The sequence below is a fragment of the Plutella xylostella genome, chromosome 6 (genome assembly GCF_932276165.1).
Source record: "Plutella xylostella chromosome 6, ilPluXylo3.1, whole genome shotgun sequence".
In the NCBI taxonomy this organism is placed as follows: domain Eukaryota; kingdom Metazoa; phylum Arthropoda; class Insecta; order Lepidoptera; family Plutellidae; genus Plutella; species Plutella xylostella.
The window spans coordinates 1,897,252-1,919,980 of NC_063986.1; the positions used below are offsets into that span (position 1 = coordinate 1,897,252).

Genomic DNA, 22,729 nt, shown 5'->3' on the forward strand with positions numbered 1-22,729 from the left:
GAGAAGTATTAAAAAAATATTTACTTGGAAAACAGAACTTTTTAAATAATAATTATAGCAAAAAAACATTTTAAGTACTCATTACGTGTTCCATGTGCTCCTACAGAGAACAGTGACAGAACAAACAAACCGTCGCGCGGGAGCGGGTCGCGGGGGGCGAGGGTCACCGCGGAACATCGACGGGACGGCAAAAGCGCCCATGTTCTACGCGAAAAAATCAAAACCGTCAGTGTTCGACTCTGTATTTCGCTTATTATAAAAGATTTTAAAAAAAACTTTTGTTGTATAGGTAAATAATGTAATTTTAAAGAAGAATCTGCAATAATCCGAAAATCGAAAAAAAACAGATCCGTCACTGTTCTACGACTGCGACGAATTATTAACTACCTATGTACAATTTAACAATTTCGATACAAAAGGTTTAAATAGTTACCGTTTATAAATAAAATGGATTTTCTTATATATTTTAATTACAAAAAATGTGCTGTACATTTTTTTCATTGCTTAAAATGTATCTTTCCTACAATAAATTAATGGGACATCAGCCATGGAATGAAGAATAGTATAAGAAATAACTTAAGAAAGTAATTATAGCTTGGTAAAAGGAAACAAAAAGTGATAGAAATAATTATATTCCTACTGGAGTTTTGAATCCATAGAGTTAATTTATTCTTGACCAAAAGCAAACGAGATAACCTTCACTATACTATGAAATCATTAACATATAATTACGTTATGTTTGTTCATAAAATAATTAGAGGTTATTTTTATTTATAAATACATCTATCTGTTATATCAATGAAATAATTGCCATGTAGTTCAGTTTTGTAGAATGACGTCCCGATACAAGCAAACAATACACACGTTACTAATACGTATAGTGCGACAAACTTATCTGTTCCGGTGGGAACGAATTAAATTGGCCCATATCTCGTTACTCACCAATAAACTTTATATTGATATAGATTAAATGGATTTACTTATTTAAACCGCAAGAGTAAATTACCATTACGGGAAAACTTAACATCCTAGAGAATGAAGAAATATTAAAAATTTACTTGAACTCTCACCAGAACAGATAAGTTTGTGGCACTGTAGCTGTTACAATTTTGATTGGTAAACAACGATATTTTAAAACGAACTAGATGGAGTGTCAGTGCTAAAGAAACGTCTCGACAAACAACACCCCAAATTCTACCACTGAGCTCTTATTTTGAAGTTATTACTTGTTTGAACTTAAATAGGCTTGAAAGTAATCAAAATGTGGACAGTTTTTTGCTATGTTTTTGTGTGTGACACACCATCTTTTCGTATATCGTTTATATTATCGTTCTAAGTTGGTAAGTCAGTCTTTTCCTCGTGTAACCAAAGAAAGATTTCATTTCATATTCTAAACTTGACTATGTGTAACCGCAACCGGTGCCGGGCGACTCGTATATTTCATTATTCTGGATCGTTTGCTTTTGGATTTTTGAGTTTTTCTCGGTGGAAACACGCCGGCATACTTCATTAGGCTTTGTTTTTCTTCAATCAGTGGTAGGAGATGGTCCCAGAAATTCGAGTCTGACCAAAATGCCGATGACATCGGGTTCGCAACGCTCTTCAGATATTCGTAGAGTGAGTTGTCATCTATGACATCCAGGAAAACATCAATATTGTTCCTTTGTTTTCTCATAATCCTTCTAATCTTTCTTATTTCGATGTCGCAGTAGCATTCAGTGAGGTAATTCGGTGAGAACACTACGACTGTAACTGTTTCTTTTTTAATATAATTTTTGATGTGTTCTACCATAGTTTTATTCCGCCGTGTGGGTTTTAGAGGTCTTAAGTTACAATTGACATTGATTCGTTCGCGAAGTCCAGGCAGTAGCTCCTTTAAAACGAATGCCTCGTCTTTTTCCGAATAGGCAACTGTCAATTCTATTTGTCGGTATTTCCCAGAAAAGTCTAGTTTTGCTTGCCATCTCTCTTTTAGCTCGAGGTAGATTATTCCAAGAAGAGTGAGTGCTATTAACATAGGCAATACCAGGAGGTAAGTCAGTTCGTGGCCATCGCAGTAGAATGTCTGCATGAACTTACAGTTTAATTGATTAGAATCCGCGCCCTGTAATTATATAAATATAAAAATATAAGTGATCAATAGTCGAACTATGTAGATTGTAGCTATATATTATACAAACGCGAGTAGTGTATACTAATATAGTGCATACTGACCTTCGTGTCCATTTCTCTTAGCTCATTTAAGAATATTGATGCTCGACAGTTGCAAACTAAGGGATTATTATCCATCCACAGTTGTTTCAAACATCTTCGACGGTGATCTTTTTCTTTGCTTTTGACCTTCAATCTATAGAGCAACGAATGATTTGATCTGTAGGATTGATTTAATCTATCGAACAACGAATGATTTGACACCTGAAAAATATACAAATAAATTAAATTGTTGTTTTTAAGGTTATTATGAGTCAGCCGTGGTTTACATGTGCGTACATTTAAGGATATAATTATAGTGAAACAAAAAATAAATAATGTTTAACTGGTCATTGTACTGTGCTTATATATATATTTTTTATCAAAGTATTAACTTACCCAGAGATGTGAAATATGATTATGGCTGATATCGAGGTTCTCGTGACCGTTAAGCCACCAGTCGTCGAATGTAATTCGGAATTCGTTGTAACTCAGATTGAGCATCCTCAAGTTGTAAGTGCGAGCGAACGGCGACACACCCCTGCCCACCCACGAGTCATTGCCCGCCTCGCCGCCATCAAAACTCAAACTGTTATGCGCCATATTGATTGACATCCTCTGCTTATTGTTGGTGAACAAATACGATGTTATCGTTTTCAGACGATTTTCCTCCACGTCCAAGTAAATTAGGCTCAGCAACGAAGAAAACGTCGACCTGAAAGACAACGGCCATTATTATTCGGGACAAGACGGATCGTAAACAGAACGAACAGAAAATAGCAATTACCTACCCCGATATTTCTTGCAGGAAATTGTGGCACAATTTCAGCGACTCTAGTTTCACCAGAGATGAAAACAGCTTCGGCTCGAGCTCCCGGATCTTATTGTGGCTCAAATCTAGCTCCAGTAAATTGATTTGATCGTTGAAAATAGCTTCTGGTAAGATCTCTATTTCATTGTACGCCAGAGATATGTTCGTTATTCCGGCCGAGTCGGCGAAAACGTCGTGCGGGATGGATTCCAGCTCGCATCTCTGCACGTAAACTTCTTTCAGATTCGGTAATTTACTGAAGAGCCCGCGGGGCAGTCGCTGTAACTTCACGTCGTTATTAAAAATAATGACTGTGTCGAGCCTTTCGTTGTTCCCGAACAAGTTTGGCGGCAGCGCCGAGAACTTATTAGAAAACAGGGTGAGTTTCTTCAACTTGGTAAGCGGATTAAATATTGAAGGTGGTAGTTCGTTGAGTCCGTTCGAGCTCAAGTCTAACTCCTCGAGCACATCCACTCCCGTAAATAAGTCTTCGGAGAACCTCGTCACGTTGCTTTGCCACAAAGATAGTTTCCTCAAGAAGGAGAGATGGGAGAACAAGTTGGCAGATATGTTTGTCATGTGATTGTGACTGATCTCCAAAGTTTCCAGCTTTTCTAGAGGCTTGAACAACTGCTCGGTGAGATTGACGCCATTAGAGCGGATATTCAGCCACGTCAGGTTGTGCATGTCCGTGAACAAGTTATCGGGTAAGTTGGTAACTCCATTAACGGATAGCAGTAATTTGGTGAGATCCTGCAACCCTGCGAAATGCTTGCGGTCCAGTTCGCTAGATAAGTTCTTCGCATTTTGAAATATTAAAGAGAGCGTCTTTGATACTCCGACATTGGTGAATACGTTTCTGAACGATGACACCGGCAGCGGACAGTCTTTGAACGTGACTGATTGAAATGTGTTTATTCCATTGGCGCGTAGTTTTGGAAATTTGTCGTATTCAATGCTGGATGAATTTTCGCATCGTATAAATAAATATGTGTTCGGCATATAGCTTATTTTCACTTTTTGTCCTGAAACAAAAGTGTATTCAATGTTATGGTCGAATAAAAGCACAATCCACGTACCATTTCAATAGGATATTAATCACAAATATTCCAAACGTATAATTAGGTATGTAGTACAATAAACAACAAATAAAATACCTTGAACATTGCATTGTAACTCGACCGCATGAGTGCCACCGCAAACGCAATCTCCGTCCAACGGACAGTTGGACCCATCCACCGCAACCAGTATGAGGGCCAAACTCAGGAAGGTACAGACGCGGACACAACCCATCTTGTTATCTCACTTGGACACTCCGCCTAACGAGTCCAAACTTTGTTGATTGCCAACAGGATGGTGCGTGCTGGCAACATTGCTTATCTGTAGACACAGGAAAAGTCGTTTTAATCTCACATAAGTACATACAATACATAGGAAGCTGGCTATTTTTCTGATATATTGGCTTTAGAAATAGCTATCAGAATATTTCATAATAATATTTAGTGATAAATATTGCATTCGGTAACCTCTATAATAATATTCATAGGTGTTTAATTAACTAAACTATCTATATATTTTACAAATGAAAATGATAATAATATAAAATACTTATAACTGGCCTGGAAATATTCTACCCTTAATAAACAGGAGTTTATCAAAGGTAGAATATTTCTTTTAGTTCGCTGCCGTCGCCCGGGATGGTTCCGAGGAGGCTGGCAGCGTTCCCTCTCTGTATAGCCAGGCTGATGCGCTGGCTGAGATAGCTGCCAGCCCTCTGGTCCCTTGATACCTCGACCAGGCGCGACGAAAGTTCTTTTACTAATCGTCGCGCTTCGGGTCCCCACGGCCCCAGGGTCTCAACCCCAAACGGCACAAATATGTAGCTGTCAGACAGACCGTTGTATTTGCGCCGTTTGAGGTTTTCTGCAGCAGCCGCCGCCGTGCCCGCCGCCGCGGCACTACTCTGGATGTGGGAGGGGGCCACTGTGTCGGTGCAGGTGGCGTCCCACACTAGGCATTTCCCGTACTTCCAGGGCATTACGGTCATACCGTCGGGCCTCTTCCCGTCGTCTCTCGCCAGGCCGGTTGGCTCCAGAATGGCGGGGATTCCGGCGCTCGCAAAGGCCCGACGTATGACGTCGTTAAGGGCCGCGTGGCGGGGTAATCGGCCGGCACTCCGCTGACAGGAGAGGCCGTGGTGGCCTAGCTGGTCGACGGGGTCCCCGCAACGGCAGCGATGTGGCTCGTTGGTCTTACAGCCTAGTCTCAAACAGACAGAAAGGTTAAAGGTGTTGCGGTCCAGCAGTGTGCCCACACTCGCAGATGGAAGGGCCCTCAACCAATGTCCCGACTCCGGTTCGGCAGAAGCCATGAGGCGGGCGCGGTCTGCAGGGCTGGTGGCAGTTTCTAAGAGATTTTCCTGAACCTGCCTGCAGATCGGCTCGTCCCACAGCCTCTGGGATTCCGGTAGTCGAGGGACATCTTGTTGTGGGCCAGCGATATCTGACCAGGCGCTCCTGGCCTCGGCCAAGTAGGTGACCTCTGCATCGCCAAGCGATGGGTAAATTATCTTTCCGTAGAGGCCAGCCGTGCTGTGTGCCGAGGACAGGAACGCCGGGAGGGCCACACTGGACGCCGAGCGGATGCCCAAGCCACCGAACCGTATCGGCAGCGATGCCTGGGCCCAGCTGCGGTTATCCAGTTGGCAATTTAGAATTTCGGTTAGTATATTTCTGATCATCGCATCCAAATTATTAAGTAAATTTTGGTGTCTCCAAATAGGTGAACATCGCAGTACATAGGTAAATTTTGGAACGAAAAGACAGGGTTATAAAACTTTCTAAGACTAATTTATCTATTTAAAAAACTTTGACCAGTCGTCACCAATAAATGAAACGAACCCAAATCCCTCGAACCATTTATTACCTAGTTACTCTTTTTATGTGCCTAACAGATTAAATTAACTTAAAAATAATATCACAATAGAAAATTACAAAATGAACGCCATCTTTTACAGAAGAGTTCGTTCAGTTGACGTTTTGATTGTGAGGCTATTGCGTTGATTCCGCCATTCAGCCGGCGAGCCAGACGACAAAAAGCGCAGCTGGATAAAACGCTTCCATTGCGAATATAATGGCCGTTTTGATCGATCCTGGGGGGTCACTACAGATATCGAACGAACGAATTAACAATATTTATCATGTCATTTTATTTATTTATTTTATTTTTTATTTCTATTTTGTGAGACAGTATCCCCGGCCTCGCACTCGTTCAGTTGGTTGTAGTAGTGCCCGGCCGAGGATACTGTCTCTCCACTCCACTCGGTAGGTGTAATCAGGGTATAAGCACAGCGCTCGGAAACATACGAAAAAACTAAACCGCTGCGCTAACCAAGACTCTTTCTCACCACATAAACCGTACCGATTGCAAGAAAGCTCTGGTTCGTTTGATTTCTGTAGTGACCCCCCTGAGTTATCTCGATCAGACGAGGGCCAACTCGAAATCATTTTCCCGTCGCCATTTTGGGTTATTTATTATTTTATACTTCACTTTTCCGCCCTGTGTGTTAAATATAGCGCGGTGCATGATAAAGTGAGCTATTAATGAAATAAATTCATATTTTATTTTAATTATGAACGAAGCCAGCCGCAGTCGTTGGACGCTTAATTGTCTGTGTAAATGTAAATATTACCGCTTTGTAATTAGGTTTAATTTTGTTTGCCACTCGATTACTGCAGGAGCTTGGCCTGATAATTTTTGCTACAAAATATAAATAGGTACTCTAGGACTTTACTTTATTTTACTTTTTTTTTTCTTTACTTTACTAGCCTGCAAAGGAAAACGTAAGTATCCTCTAATACATTTTGTATGTGGGAAAGTGAATTTCTACTTGATTACTTTCCTCTGATTTATGTAGTCAAGCCATAGACCACAAACGAACGCCTATATAAATAATTAGGAATACAACGAGTAAGCAAACCACCTCAATAACCACCAAATACACCTCAATTTAAGGCCTTTTACACCGATTGAATTAAAACAAGACGGCAAAATTCGGTTACAGTATTTTCAGCTCCTATATTTTAGTAGCCGTTGACCTCGAGGCTTCCAGACGTTCCCCCCCTACTCCCCTGTTGTCGTTCCCCTCCCCCCTGTGCCTGCATCAAGTTCACGATCAACGATTCGGTAAGTCGATGCGAGGATGACATGCGACGGTAACGATGGCTCAACCCTTTGTTTTGACGAGAGTGCATTGTAGGTAGATGTGTAAGAAAGTTTTATGCTTTTGTACCATATACCTTGTTTTGTACACTCACGAGCTAAGAAAAAGTCCCACCTGCCATTGCCGCTCAATATTATATGTCACTGGAACTTTCCATTAATCGTGTGGAATTTTGGGTAGGTACCTATGTATACCTGCAAATTTATTTTTACGCACATTTTTTATGAATAATAGCATTCAGTTGCACAACAGGAACATTACATATTTTTCTGTACTGTCAAAGTATAGGTAATAAAAATATAATTCAAGGGTTTTCATAGGGTTAACTATAACCTCCAATAGAAAAAAAACATAAATCAATCCCCATTGTCATTTCAGAGGTTGAATTTCCTTTGTAAAGAATTTCCTTTTGTCATTTTAATTAATTTTATTTCGGTAAGGAACACCTTTGTCTGTAGGTGTTGGTTTGGTTTTAATTAATACCTTGTATAGTGTAACGTATTGACCGTGGTTGAATATTTGAATTTATGTGTGATTTCGTGGATCTATCGAAATTTGCCATGCAATGGGAAATTACACGGAATTCTATTCAAATTTATGTTTTGCTTACATTTCTGGATTGGTCATAATACCGGCTCACGGATTTATGGTATTATTAATCAAAGCTTCAATATTTCGGTGCGTAGTGCGACGTATAAAAAGGAAATGTATAATTTCACATTAATATCGTTCACAACATACCTATAATGAACGTTACGAATAATAATAACATGTATATTTTCAAATGTAGGCATACTGCTTTATTATAATGACACAAAAATACTAAATTTAATTTCATATAACGCACTAGGATACCATACGACAATCATATTTTAAAACGATTGCCCAGTACATATACATTCATTGTTGCTACCTATGTTAATTTTATACGTGTCATTGAATTAATTTTATTTTGGTTTGTCACGGTAGATTTAACAAACGTAAAAGTTAAGGTATACTGTATACTGCAGCAGTAAGAGTATAGTTTTAGGATATTGTTCATCAACCCAAGCCATGAAAATGTATACTTTAAGTACGAAACTAATATCTATAAAAACTATTTACATTGTAGGTATATGACCATCTTGTCTTTTGTTTCCTTATTTAAATTGATCTACATTGGTTAAATCACTATCAAAACTTCATCGCGTAAGTACCTACCAATATCTAAATGTTTAACTAAAAGCCAATACTACAAACGATGTCTAAGTTCCCAAACTACAATATCAGATTCGACGAAAACGTAATGGCTCATAAAACCGAATAGCGGTTACGTGAATTATGAAGGGTCGGGTAATTAAATATTTGTGAATGGGGTTCCCTAGGACTCACCACGTTAAATGGTTCTCCCCACGACTCACCAAGTGAAATGCATCATCACACGCACCATTGCGTGATATTTATGGAGCATAAAATATATCATACGGGTGTGTGAGCTTCTAATATGTAGGTAGAAGTGCCCACTTCACTTTTCCACTTTAGGTTTTGGTCGAATAAAAAATGGTTCTTTTAAAAGTATATGAAGAACTCCTTATAAGTGTGTTACTTCCAGCTGTGGACGCTGCCGATGAAAATACGAATATAATGTAATATAAGGTAAGTAATGCGAAATTCCATTTGAACCTTTTTACTGTAAAATTAAATGGCATGATTTTGTACATTTGCGAATGAAATGCCGACAAAAAATGTACGCAATTTTCAAAAACATAGGGTATTTTAAATTTCAACACAGTATTAACGTTTTTCATCTACTAGTAATCACTACTAGTTCATGCCCACGATAACCGGATGGCGCAGTGATTAGTTTATTATATATTATTTTCCCTTAGTTAATGATTTAAATGTGTGTGTGTGTTTATAGATCCACAAACCCCGTCAACAGAATAACTACCGACTACCCCGTGCTGCTGGGCATTACACAGCTCATTTTAACAAGCACCTTCACCTCATTATGTACATAAGGCCGCGCGCACACAGGGTGCAAAACGAGTTTGCGGTCTCATCTAATATGGCGGTGTTTCATCGAGGCTTCCGATAGGTGGCGCTGCGGCGGCGGTGACATGACTGAGTATGAGCAGCAGGTCGGTCCAATCTGTGACTTTAGTGTGGTCACTGCTTTGTAGGGCTTTGTAATGTAATGACAATAATTGACATTACAATAATTAGATTAAAGTCTGCCAAGCGTGGCCTGAGAAAGCAAGGCAGCTTTCGTTTTTCTGAATAGTTACACCAAATTTAAAGAAATGCAGCTTAAAATCATCTGCCGAAAAGAAAATTAATCAATTAATAGAGCGTATGAATACACGACATTGCATGCAAATTATGAATTTGTTGGTAAAGCAGAATAATAACAGTTATTTAGAAATTTTACTGATGTAAGATTAAATCATATATTGTCATTGCCACAGAATTCCCTTCTGGAAACCTAGAGCGATTTCAATATTATAATGACTGAGAGTCGTAAAATAAATTTATAGACACCCAGAGGTGGAAAGAACAAAGTTTGTTATGGAATATGCTATGCACCTCTTGTACGGTTAGCAAAATCTTCAAGCTTTACATTAACATGATGGACTTTTATTGGAATCTTAGACATGACATTGATCAATTCAGAAAACTAGGTGTTATTATACAATTTTCTATTTAACTTATCAAAATATATTTCTTCTTTCTTCTTTTCTTTCTATAACTTAATCGTTTTTTCTGCTGACAGTGCCTTCTGAAACAGACTGAAATAGCAGCAGTTGTGGCTGAAGCTGAACTGCTACTAAACTTTGAGCATAATTTGCGCTAGGCTTATGAATTTGAGCTACTAAGTCCCGACGCAAAACTGGAATATTCTATACATTATGTGAGAATTCAGTCTACGTACTTATATAGGCATATAGTTAGTTACACATCCTAAATTATTACAAAGGGTGATTTGAAAACGATGAAATACTATATATTTTCAACCTTTGATAACAAAATTGTGTCTATTGAATTGAGTATTCCAATGCACTTTTTTAATGATATTCGTGAAATGTAAGTATATATATATTTTTTTTAATATAACCTATTATATACAAGGTGCTAGTTAAAATTAGTTAAAAAATATATGCGACATGCAAAATGATGGTATATTTATTTCTTTAAACTGTGTTTTTTAGCAAAGAATTTATTATGTGCCTAATCTTATTTTATCGTAATACCATTTATTTGAGAACAAGTTGAGATTATAATAATATAGTACCTAACGTGAGATAAATTAAATATCAATATAACTTGTTAATAGTCCATGTAAAAGTTAACACATGCAGTGTTTTGCCGCACCAAGTGTCTAGTTTGCTAAACCGAAGTTAAACTTACAATATATAGCGCTTTTTCCTGGCTGGTAGCCAAATTGAGTCCTCCATCTTTGTTCTAAGCCGTAAATACAACTTGTATTTAAAAGGACATATTGTTACATGAACATTTAAGGCTCGAGTCTACCGATCGGTATCGCACGATTTGTACGAAATATACGCATCGTATTCAGTATTATTAGTATACAGGGTGTTGCAAAAAGGGATCCATGTTATATCTAAGCCCGAAAATGAAATCAGAATTTCAAAATTCGCAAAAAAAAAAAACTTTTTGCATAGAAACATAGTTGGTCACATGACTTTTAACTATGGGGAATGACTAGATGTAGAAATACACAAAGGCGTCCACGTCATGACCATTGTTGACTACGATATTCTGCGTACATTTATGTCAATCCGTTTCTTGTGAATACGTACGATACCAAATGGTGAACGCTTACCTTTACTGTTTGTAGTTTTGGTTTCCTAATCTTTTACTAAGATTGATCAATAATTGTTCCTGTATCTGGATAGTTTGCTGCCGTTTCTTTCAACTATAATTCTAGTGTATCTATCTTCTTCTTCTAGTGCCGTCTCCTAGGGAAGGTTGGCAATCATCCTGTTGATTTCCGTCTTGGAGGCCGCTGCACGGAACAATTCTCCAGTGCTCAGCTTTTGTATCTAGCTTTACCAAAATATAAATATCGCAACATAGAATAAAACCCTTTGATATATCCGTCGAAGCGAAACGTAAGTGCAAAATGCATATTGCTATATTGGTATCAAAAGTTGACGCGCTGGCAGCCGAGCTTTGCAAGTCACATGTATTTGACGGGTTGAATTAATACTCCCAGTATTATTGGCGTTTGCGCTGCCAGCGGAGAGTATAACATAAATATTTCAAAAGAGCTTTATTAAAAAAACATAACCAATCACGTCCTACAACTGCAGGGTTAGGTAGGCATAGGTGAATTGCTGCACCCATTTTTATCACGCTGATATAATAATAAAGACCAGAAAAGCATATTATCCGTATGTAGCTTTTTACGCCGTTGTTTTTACAGATAAACCTCGGGTTTTAACGTAAAAAACAAAACGAAAATCGGTTCAGCCGTTTGGGAGTTACCCTACCACAGACAGATACAGTGACACGTTTAACTAATAACACCCCCCTTTTCCGATGGGGGCTAAAATTTAGAGTACTAAACTTAAAGAAAAATTCTTGATTCCTGGTGTTTGCCTGAAACTCCTGAAAGCAATGAAAGTGAGCGAGACAGCATAAAACTAACCAAGTACCTAATTCTCATCAAAACGTCTGCTCAATCATATCGTCTTTACAACCGACTTTCCCTGTCTTTAAACCTAACCGCATTTACGCTTATAGTCCCAGCTTACAGACACAGGAAAAGGTAGATGTGACGATGGTAGAAGCGTTCACATGGCAAACGTTACACCTATTCATAAACAAAAAACACAATTCGTCCTGCGGTGGTATTTCAGTCGGGTAAGCGCCAGTCGAGACCTATCACGTGAGTAAAAATACCTCTGACTACCCCTTTGAGGATTACAGTCGTGAGCATAATATATGATATGTATGATACGTCCTAAAAAAATATAAGTTACGCACTTAAACCTCTGCAAAATTAAAAAGACGTATCGTATTTTGAATAATATTGTCTAGTTTACCTGTAGGTATTCGTATTTTCGGGTTGGGTATAGTCGGGTTGCCCACTTACCCGGCACCTCTCTTAGTACAAGCTTGCTTGTGTTGGGGTCCACCAACCCGCACTTGGTGGTGGACTAGGCCTAAACCCTTCCTTCATTGGAAGGAGACCCGTGCCCCAGCAGTGGGGACGTGATGGGTCGTGATGATTCGTATTTTAGTTTTTTGGTGAAAACGTAAGTTTACATAAATTCTTCAGTCTTTTCTCTCTTCTTGTTTTATTCCTAGGTTTATACCAACATAAATGGAAACAAAAGCAGTTCTTAAACCTTTACTGCTGGCGGTATCAGTAAACTGTTTTAGTGCGCAGGAAATGTTTAGGGTTTGGGCAGTTTCGTGGCAGTAGTTGGATTTAAACCCACGGGTAATGGAATTTAGGATAGATACAGTAACAAATTTTATGATGATACCTAGATGATATTATCTTTTTTGTACTTATAAGTATCATAATAATGACCAAAATATGCAGTCCAGTGTCTCAATGTCACTAGATTCCGCGCCACCTGCCACTACCCACCAAGTCTGATAGACACAGGACTAAGTGTCAGATAAGTGTCAGATCGTATGAATAAGTAGTTTGGATCCTGCTTTTGCCGTAATACTTTAGTAGGTACTTGCGTGGACGCTACAACGGTTTTATGTATTTATTATTATGCGTTCATTCTATGACGGTTGACGCGTTCATGGTATGAATGCGTCAAACAAAACCAGGGTGATTTTATTCTCTCACTCGCTTAAGCTGTCTGAGCTCTGATTTTCATATGTACAAAATTTATATTACAATTGAGTCTCAGTCTCATCATAGGTATTTCTAAAATTTACACTAACGTGCACCAACTGTCTATAAATAAAAAGTCTCTTAGCATCATGAATTTCATTTGTTTCTTTATAAGAAAGCACTTATATACGAAAATGACCAAGCATTGAAGCCTTTGCGGGCTCACGTCGATATTATTGCAAATTCCCCACTGCGGCGCCACCCTTCAGTATACGTGAAACATTCTAATTCCATTGCTGCCTCACCCGTCTTATTGCATTTCACACCTTAATCCCATTGGGAAAGGGGATAAATGCACAATCATTCTGTTTAAATAATACGTTACTTAACGACGTAAAGTACAACCAGTGGAAAATCTTGCAGTGATTCATCGATACCTATACTCAAAAGAAAAAACTCACAATTTAACTATTTTAGACGTACCTAGCTCGTCTACTTGGAAATATCATAATATTATTTAGATTTAGAGAACCTGTCATAAGTATTAATCATCACTGGTTAGAATAGAATACTTGATAACCTTTACATGGAAGAGATAACTTTTACATATTATTTTATGAGCGTTTTGTTGAGCAAGGTACTAAATAAATTAAAAAAAAAAACATAATAATATTACACAATTATTAAAATTTATACCTTTATCTATAACTTAATGTGAGGAAATTACTTTCAGAAGCTCGGACATCAGAGCTACGAGCTAATCAACCGCTTCACAGACGCATTCGCCAATTTATGTAACCCCTAATAATTATTCCGTCGAAGGGTTAAAAAGAGGAGCAATCAAAGCGATTGATTGGCAGGTATGGGTTTGGCTGGAAATCCGCTTTGGGGCGATAATTTCATCTGTCAAACGCACCTGCGCCAGAATTGTGGGTTTGCGGTCGCAGCCTGTCTGTTCTGCTTCAATATTATATGGTTGTATGGCTGCGTACGGCGTAATTGATTTTAGGATCTTGTCACAGTAATTTATTTGTTTGTTTGGGGATTGTGAAGCTTTGTTGTTGCAGTTCTTGAACGGTTTTTTTTAATAATAATTACCTTGTACTGTAGTTGAAAATGTGTGTGTGTTCGTGTAAGCATATTTTTGGTTTACGATATAAATTTTAAAGGTATATTATACTGGGCATAAAAACCAAAAAAAAAATATTCATTAAGTACTCGTAGCATCACTTCTCTCATTTCAAATGTAATGTCCCGTTCTCTACCTTACACGTTTTTAAATATTTCATCCCAATATTTCCTGAAAGCTCCTCCAGAGAAAAGACTGCTCTTTCAATAAAGGGTTGATAATAATCATAACAATGAATTGTAAGGAAAGGGAACGTAATTCTCGGTACATTAATTTTGCCTGTCATCTGCATCTGGCAACAGACTTTGGGCTGGGTGTCCACCGAACGCGAAGTCAACGAAGATAAAAATATTATTTAGGTACTAATTACTTTTTTAGTATTTATTAAGGTAGTTTTTTAGTTTATTCCTTACACACATAAATTCGAAGACGTTTGTCGTTTGATTTGATTGATACACATCTCTTATTAAGATCTATCTATTATCGATAGACGAAAGTCTAAGGCCAAAAGTCTCTCGTTTGAGCAGGTCTTTATTACTGTTAAATGTACTTCAATGTTGCAGATTTTTTTTGATTTGTTTTTCTCAGTGGAACCTGTTCATTGCCCGTGAGTGTATTATGTAAAAATGTGCCACAGACAGATGACAGGGCGGGTGGTTCAGAATATCCTAACATACATATGCCTTTTTTTGCAACGCGCATTTTCAGTGGATACTCAGCCTTATCGACGCGACGGGTTCATACATCGTTAGCTCAAACGTTTCAGCTGAAACCGTATCCGCAGTGGAATTTTGGAAAAGAGAATTTAAACTTTACCTCTACTGCATAAGGTTCCGATTCATACCATTCGGTGACCCTGTATGTGTGTGAAGATATGAAATATGATTACGGAATGCATGAAAAAACTCGTTAGCTACATAATTTCCCTGAGGTGATTAATATTCTTATTATGTGGCATGATTAAAATGTAAAGTTAACTATGTATCGATTTTTAATACTCTCAGTCTATGAAGCTGCTATTGCAAGGGCAGATTATACATACCTATTTTCTTTTATAACGTGGTATAAATGGAGATTGTTTATTTAATTTCTACTTAAACTAAGGACCATTGTTTTACAATGTCTGGATAATGGGAACATGTGGGATAAAATTGTGTAAAATATAATTACTTAGATTGACAGTTCTTTTATCCCACAGGTAGCCACAATCCAGACAATGTGAGACAGGCCCTAAGTCTACTTAAAGCTTTGAAACAAAGTATTTACAACCAAAAATTAGACAACCCTTCTACCACTACACCGTAGTAATCTATTACTGCCTCTTTATTCTAATACGAGACACACGTCACACGCTATTTCAAGCCTCGTAAGGCTTTTGTTCGGGCCGGGGCGTGCGCCGGGCAGATCAAAGAACCTAATTAATTAAATGTAGACGCGTGAGTGTGCTGAATAGAGCCTCCACTAGATATACTCACACGAATCCTCTTTAGACTCAGGCTGTATTGAATTCACGATTGAATTGAATTTGTATACGGCAATCTTGAGTGATTAGTGCAATTGGGTTTTAGGGCTTTGGTAGAATTTTTGAGGTAAATATCGCATTTTTGACAAGTGACAGAGATTATTTGTTTTAGTTCTATTTGCACCTGCGAACAATGCAAAATAAAATAGATATAGCAAACAAAAACGTATTGAATAAATGTGTATATCTAAAATAAATTTATTTTCCCTCTGCAACGTATTGTATGGAAATTGAAAATACATACACCAACTCATACCTAAACCTACTTGTTTACTTTGAAACATTGTTGGGCTGTTTGCAACTATTATACCAGCTATTTGTATAGAATTTGGCACACAGTTCACAACTATAGTAGGTACCCAGTAGAATCCCAGCGGTGGAACTTTTTACCGCTCTCTGCAGAACTTGCATGCGGTAGTTTGAATAAACAACTGTATTGCCATATCATTGCATTAGCTTTTCCCTGCAAGTTTTGCTTCGCAAAAGGTTTTCTGATTTGTGGCGAACTCTTCTTAACATAATAAGTACTATGCATTACATCCTTCAGTTTTGATAAATTACGTTTGATATCATCCAAACCGATTATTTTTTCATTAAACTTTACTCTTATAATTAACGACGTATAAACCCGAACAGACACAAAGTTAGTTAATAAATATGTTTGTGGCATCACGATAATTTATGTCCTCCATACTCTCGAATGTCAAAGGCGTGACAAAGGAATCCAATGTAATGACTCCCCCATTGTGGAGGTACACTATGCCCATTGTTCCCAAGTACTTCATGCTCTCTCTTGGACTATAATAGGTCTACCTGATGCCGGTAATGGCATATCAGCCACCTCTAACGTGTTTAAAAAAGGGAATTGAAGGCAGATCAATTGCCATTACTTGGACATATCCTTATCTAAGACCATAGAACAAACATCGCTTAGTTTTTTTTGGGAATACAAATTATGTGAACAATAAACAAGTAATTCTCTTAATTTATGAGTTATGCCGTCATATTACGAAAGTCGTCGCCTAAAAATAACACCGTCAATGAAAATATGAAGATTAACCTCTGACCTAAAAATCTAGACCAGGTGTATGTTTGTCTGAGGCTTAAATGCATTTCAATATGGTTTGATTTAATTGAAAGCTTGATAATTTAATCAGGATTGGCCTCGTCAGAGCAGCAAACTTATTGAAACGGAAAAACAAGTATTTAATTATAAATTGCATTAGGTGAGGACCTACCTAATGTTGTTGATACAAATAATATATATTATTTATTCGTATCAACTGTCTTTATGATGCCAGACTCAACTTTCTTCATATGACTACTTAGTCTTACATTGATTAATGGAAACAATAAAACATAGAATAATAGAATAACATAAATATGTTTTATCTTATCGAATACTGTCATCTTTCTTTGTCAATGCAATAATAAACTTTCCTATGATTTATGTTTAAGTTGTTTACTATGATTTATTCTAGTACTTGGTATTGTAAGAACGCGACCAAATCAGTTAGTTTTTTTGTTCATATTTCCATTGCGTAAGTATTTGTTGTAGCAATACCGAAGATATCAATTGGACGGTAAAAATTAAATTATTTGTTCAAAATTCTACTTTATAATTGACAGTTTCATAAATATGTCGTTAGTTTAGTATATCACATCAGATTGAAACTGAACAGAATACATTTTTTTTTCATACCAGTAGCGAGTACTTATTTCATTACGGAAAACTCAAAAGACTCACATTATTTTGTAGGAATTACGGCATTTAATAACTTTACCACCGTGTAACATTGTGTTCGTAATAACATGTCTGGCTAATTAGGTATTCTAAGTAAATTACCCCCCAGGGTGTAATCAGTGGTTATATTATGTTCGAACATAATTTCATATACAATACAACCGTGGTGAAGTTATTCAACTTGTTTAGTGGTGTACAACTTTAATTTAATAAAGTAATTGATATGATGCGAAGTAGTCAATATGAAAAAAGTTATTCTATAGTTGATAATGTTTCCTTACATTTTTTTGTATCTGTTAAAAAAAATATAGCTACTAACCTATATTATCTTTTTGATATTTTATTTACATTGTTAGATGTTAATAGCAGTTGCACTACAATGTAGATATCAATGTATTACGGCATAATAGTGCAATGATTTTATGTTAGTGCAGTTAGATTAAAATATTTTAAAAGTTAATAATCTTTCCAAATAAATCAGCCACGCACATAAACAGATGTGTTTTCATAACAGTATACATTCCTATGAAATAAATAACTCAAATTAACAAAAATACGGGTTTACGTTTACCTATTTTAATTTATCTGATATATTATTTTAACCATCGCTATTTTACTAAATAAAACAAAATCTCTATATGGAAATGAAACTGTTGGAATTCAGAAAATGATTAAAACGTTCCAAATATGTATTCAAAATACAAAAACATAAATCGGAATATCAATTTACAGCTTTTAAAGCAGCTTTTAAAAAACTTGTTTAAAATAAAATGATCAAATTGTAATCAGCTAAAAGTAAAGACAACCTATGTTTACTATCTATTTGCACAATTAAGGTGGTTTGCACCAAAAACATTTAAACGCGATTAGCGTCAGTCGCTGACAGTTCAGGGTGCGATAATTATCCTGCAAAACCTGAACCTATACCTGAATATAGACTAGAATTTATTTCAAGTTTGCCTACATGGCTTCTTATGAAAACAACCTACTACAGAAGACCGGGAAATAATGGTCGGTATAAGTCCATTAAATCAGGAGATTCAAGCCTCAAACACACAAATAAGTATTAATAAGTTGATTGAGATACGAAAGCGAAAAGTTGCACTAGTACTGTAGTAAGTAGGCTTTGATTGATAGGGTACAGATAATATCGAAATATTTATTGCATTAATGTTGTACATAGGAGGTTACAGTAAAACTATTATCAAATATGAACTCTGTGAAGGCACATTTAGACATAAAAACATGAAAAAAAACTGAATATAAATATATAAAATTAATAAATAATATGAAAACACCACACTCATAAAGGAAATTATTCATAATATTATTGTCATCTAATGCAATATCATAAAAGAACCTTACCTGTTGCAGCAATCAATCCAGACACTTTATTATTACCATAAAATAATAAGCTTACACCAATACAGTTCTTCAAAACTACATGTACCAAACTTAAAATTACGAATATGCGACATAAACTAGATAATTACAGCACATTTTACTAAGACAAGGAATTACGATGCAATTTACAGGCTACGAAACCCGTAGCAGTCAGACCGCTACGAATGCTACGAGCAGACTGCCGCTACGCCGTAGCTGCGTAGCACATACCGAACGGTCCCGAGTGTTGGCGGAAATTGCCGAAGTTAATGCGTTTTGTTTTCGACACTGCTTACTTTGTTTTTTATTCCTTTTCTGTGCGCTTTTTGTCACGTCGTATAATTAGGCTATTATTAGTGAGTTTAACACGTTCCGAGCAAACTTTACGGCTGCAGTCATTATAAAATAAAAGCTTTTCGCTATTTTGTAAGGGCATACAATTTGTTTTTATTTAAATCTCTTTATTGCATATGAAACAGTTACAATTACAAATAATAAAGTTATAGACAAAAAATAATTTCTTACTTAAATGTGGCTGTAACTGTAAAATATTATTATAAAATCAAGTGTTCGTGAATATATATCGTATCGTATAAATATCTCTCCTAGTTTATAGAAGAAAACGCGATAGAATTTTCAAAATCCACTAAAGTATCATCCGAATACCTACTTCCCACCTAATAAATGAGAGGATTATGTATTTCCGAAAGGTTCTATCGACGCTTATAATAAAGCAACAGATAAAACCAACACGCGCCTCACCCAATGTGTTTTAAATCCCACAGCTTCGACCGAACATTTTTTAGACGTTCCTTTATAATGGTGTTACACTGGAGCTACGAAGAATTCCAGTCCAATTCGTTTTGTTTAACTTATAAAGGGAGGACGGTATAATTATTTAGGTATCTAGGTATATCAATTTTAATGATTGTAAAAGAAAAATATTGTTTTGGTAAATTTTTACGGCTGTTATGAAGCTTAGAAATACCAAATTGTTTATATCTAAACTTCATATTTTATGTTGGTATTAAAATGTATTTCATTATTTAATTTAGGATATGCAAATATTTAACTTGCACGTAGCTGTATTATTGTTTAACTTCCATAGGAAAAATCAGGATCCCAAAGTTAGAGGTAGTTCTTGAATGTTTAATTGTGTTTTATAATACAAAATAAACTTACACGTCTTGCTTTAAATTTTCTAGTTATTTGTCGAGGCGTAAGCAGAGATAACCTTTATACTTATTTTACCTTCTCCAATCATCTTGATCGGTCAAACCTTCGTAGCTTCATAAATAAATGGATAACTGGGATTTCGATAATCTGTTTTTGTGCCCGCAAAGCCTCCAACAGATCGGGTCTACAATAAATCATTTTCGAATGTTTTGCGGTTTTATTTCGGTTTTGCGACGGCGTCTATCGTGTTTCGATTAAGGATTAGTGTCCGCCATTTTGTGGCGTAGTCGGTAGGATTTTGAGACTGAGCAAAGGTACGTTTTGGAATGCAGTAGCAATGGATTCCGTTTATTCAATGAATTAAATTAAATTTATCCCAGTGGCAGTGCAGCTTGCAATTGCTGCTTTAAGTAGTCTGCAGCGCTTTGAATTTGTTTTGAGCTTAAGAAAATTGTTTTGATTCACAGCGTCTTTAATTCAGATAAACAGTTGAACTATTCTTACTATCATTATAATGATACTAGAAACTGTGCAAAAATGGACGCAGTGCGGAATATAACACTAAAGTCTCATTTCACTACCACGAAGCCAATACTCCATACACCCAAAGTTTTACAGGTAAACGTATGTTTTAAAAGACAATCACATATAAACGCATGACTCAGCGTGTGTAGTCCAATTGTTTCTAGCTTCCGCGGATGCTCGGGCGACGTGACGTGACGTGACGTGAACGTGACGTGGACGTGAAGGGGACGTGACGCCGGTCGGGCGCGACGTGTGTCACGTGTGTCAGCTTTTATTTGCCTTTTATCTAGAAAAATAGGAGTATAGAAGTCAAGCTTCCTATAATAATACGTACTGTTTGTGATGGGATGGTTGCAGAGACAGGAAAAATCACCTACGCAATTGACAGGCGAAGACGATCATGGTTTAATATACGAGTATATTAAGAACAATCATCATCAGCCAATAATCATCCAGTGCTGGACAAAGGCCTCTCCCAAGGAGCGCCACTACACTCGGTCCTCGGCCTACCTCATTCAACCACTACCGGCTACCCACCCAAGGCCGCCTAGGCAACCACTAGTAGGTAGTTGGATAAGAACAATACCATAGATATTTTACAGTCCTTGAAAAAAATTGTACTATTACAGACAAATAAATATAGGTTAAACTACTCAAACCCCGACTTCTGTACCCTTTTCCATACTTGTACTAACTGTCACCCACACGCACTGTTGTCAGCTTTCGCAGAAATTGGTGAAAATGTGCTTATGAAAAAAAAACTCTTGGTTTCAGGCGCTAATTAGAGTAATTAGTAGCTAACATAAAATTTGGTCAAAAGCTTTGCAGCACAGCGCTCTCTCTGTCTCATAGTACATTTTATTAAATAGTACAAGGTGTGAATGTATACTCTAATACATTATATAAGTGAATAATTTGATATCAGAAACTGTTGGTAAATACCTACTCACTCTTCATCCCACTCAATTATTCACTAATAAATAAGGGAAACTTTTATACATCACTAATAATTCGTAAGTTGCACACAATTTAAAGCAAAATTAAATATTACTACTTCATCTTTATTTATTATCCCTTGAACCAAGCTCACCGCACTTCAACGGCTATAAATATAAAACGGGAAACTCATATACTTTCCAGCTGTTAAATAGTTTCTTCATTCAAATTGATTGCATTTTGAAAGTTTTAATGCTGAGCTTTGCAACTAATCTAAGTTTGTACTCTCATGAAACTCTGTAGCCACCTCGATAAGACACACCGCTTTGAATGCTTGATAAGATGAGAACGGAATAACCACACGCGGGCCCTTATTATCATATACTAGCTGATCCCGCGAGCTTCGCTTCACCTTAAAAAAAAACCGTGGGAATTCCGGGATAAAAATCTTATGTTCTATGTCAGGGTCTAGACCATATTTACTTATACCAAATTTCATTCAAATCCGTCAAGTAGTTTTGGCGTGAAAGAGTAACAGACAGACAGACATACTCAGTTACTTTCGCATTTATAATATTAGTTAGGAATAGGGTTTATGCCTAGTTTCACCATAGTATGTTAGATCATTAACACCCCGATTACATTAATTATACGTCGTTTCCATCTTAAATTCTTGACGGATGTGTCAAAAGCCAACAACTAATCTTTTCACCATACTCTGTCTGTTATGATCTAACAGAGTATGGTGAAACTAGGTCTTAACCACATACCTACATACGTGTACGTTTAATGTGTAGGCACGTTAGTATAATCTGTGGTAAAATAGCTCTGAACGCCGATCTTCGATCACCTGATATAGGTAAGATACACTAGGTATATAATTACATAATGATATATACTTATTATTTGTTTTCTGACACCTTTTAAAATAGTCACTACATTGAGTGATTCTCTCTATATGCTTCTACATAACTAACAAAATACCATTAATATTCCTTAATATAACAAATACGTTTGAAACACATTTACTGGGTAAACAAACTCACGTCTACTGAACTAAGCCCTTTCACTTAATTAGGTTAAAGGCGGGAAATAGCAAATAACTATATTGAGATTATAAAGCGGGTGTTTTTCCTAATGCGCATTTTATCACAGTTCACACGCAAACAGATGATTTACTAAAGCCATTATTGATATTAGTTCGACCTCTCAGTCGCCCACGCTACACATTATGAACTATTAGTTACCACACCACACACCAAAACTATATAAACTCACGAGAAATGAA

General features: G+C 36.7%; 1 protein-coding gene across 1 annotated transcript; it reads right to left on the reverse strand.

The window, feature by feature from the left end:
- Positions 1 to 380: 380 nt before the first annotated feature.
- On the reverse strand, positions 381 to 18,989 carry LOC105392371 (protein toll). The gene is made up of 6 exons (XM_038120003.2): positions 18,787 to 18,989; positions 4,159 to 4,381; positions 2,982 to 4,026; positions 2,590 to 2,905; positions 2,215 to 2,415; positions 381 to 2,104 (listed from the first exon to the last, which is right to left on the reverse strand). The coding sequence occupies exons 2-6, from the start codon at positions 4,292 to 4,294 to the stop codon at positions 1,391 to 1,393; spliced, it is 2,412 nt and encodes an 803-aa protein (XP_037975931.2). The 5' UTR covers positions 4,295 to 4,381; positions 18,787 to 18,989; the 3' UTR covers positions 381 to 1,390.
- Between the last annotated feature and the right edge of the window lie 3,740 nt (positions 18,990 to 22,729).

Coding starts and splice junctions, on each gene's coding strand:
- LOC105392371 (XM_038120003.2), bottom strand. CDS start 4,294: ATGGGTTGTGTCCGCGTCTGTACCTTCCTGAGTTTGGCCCTCATACTG. Junction 2,906..2,981: donor TTCCTGCAAGAAATATCGGG/GTAGGTAATTGC, acceptor GTTGTCTTTCAG/GTCGACGTTTTCTTCGTTGC. Junction 2,105..2,214: donor TAAGAGAAATGGACACGAAG/GTCAGTATGCAC, acceptor ATATAATTACAG/GGCGCGGATTCTAATCAATT.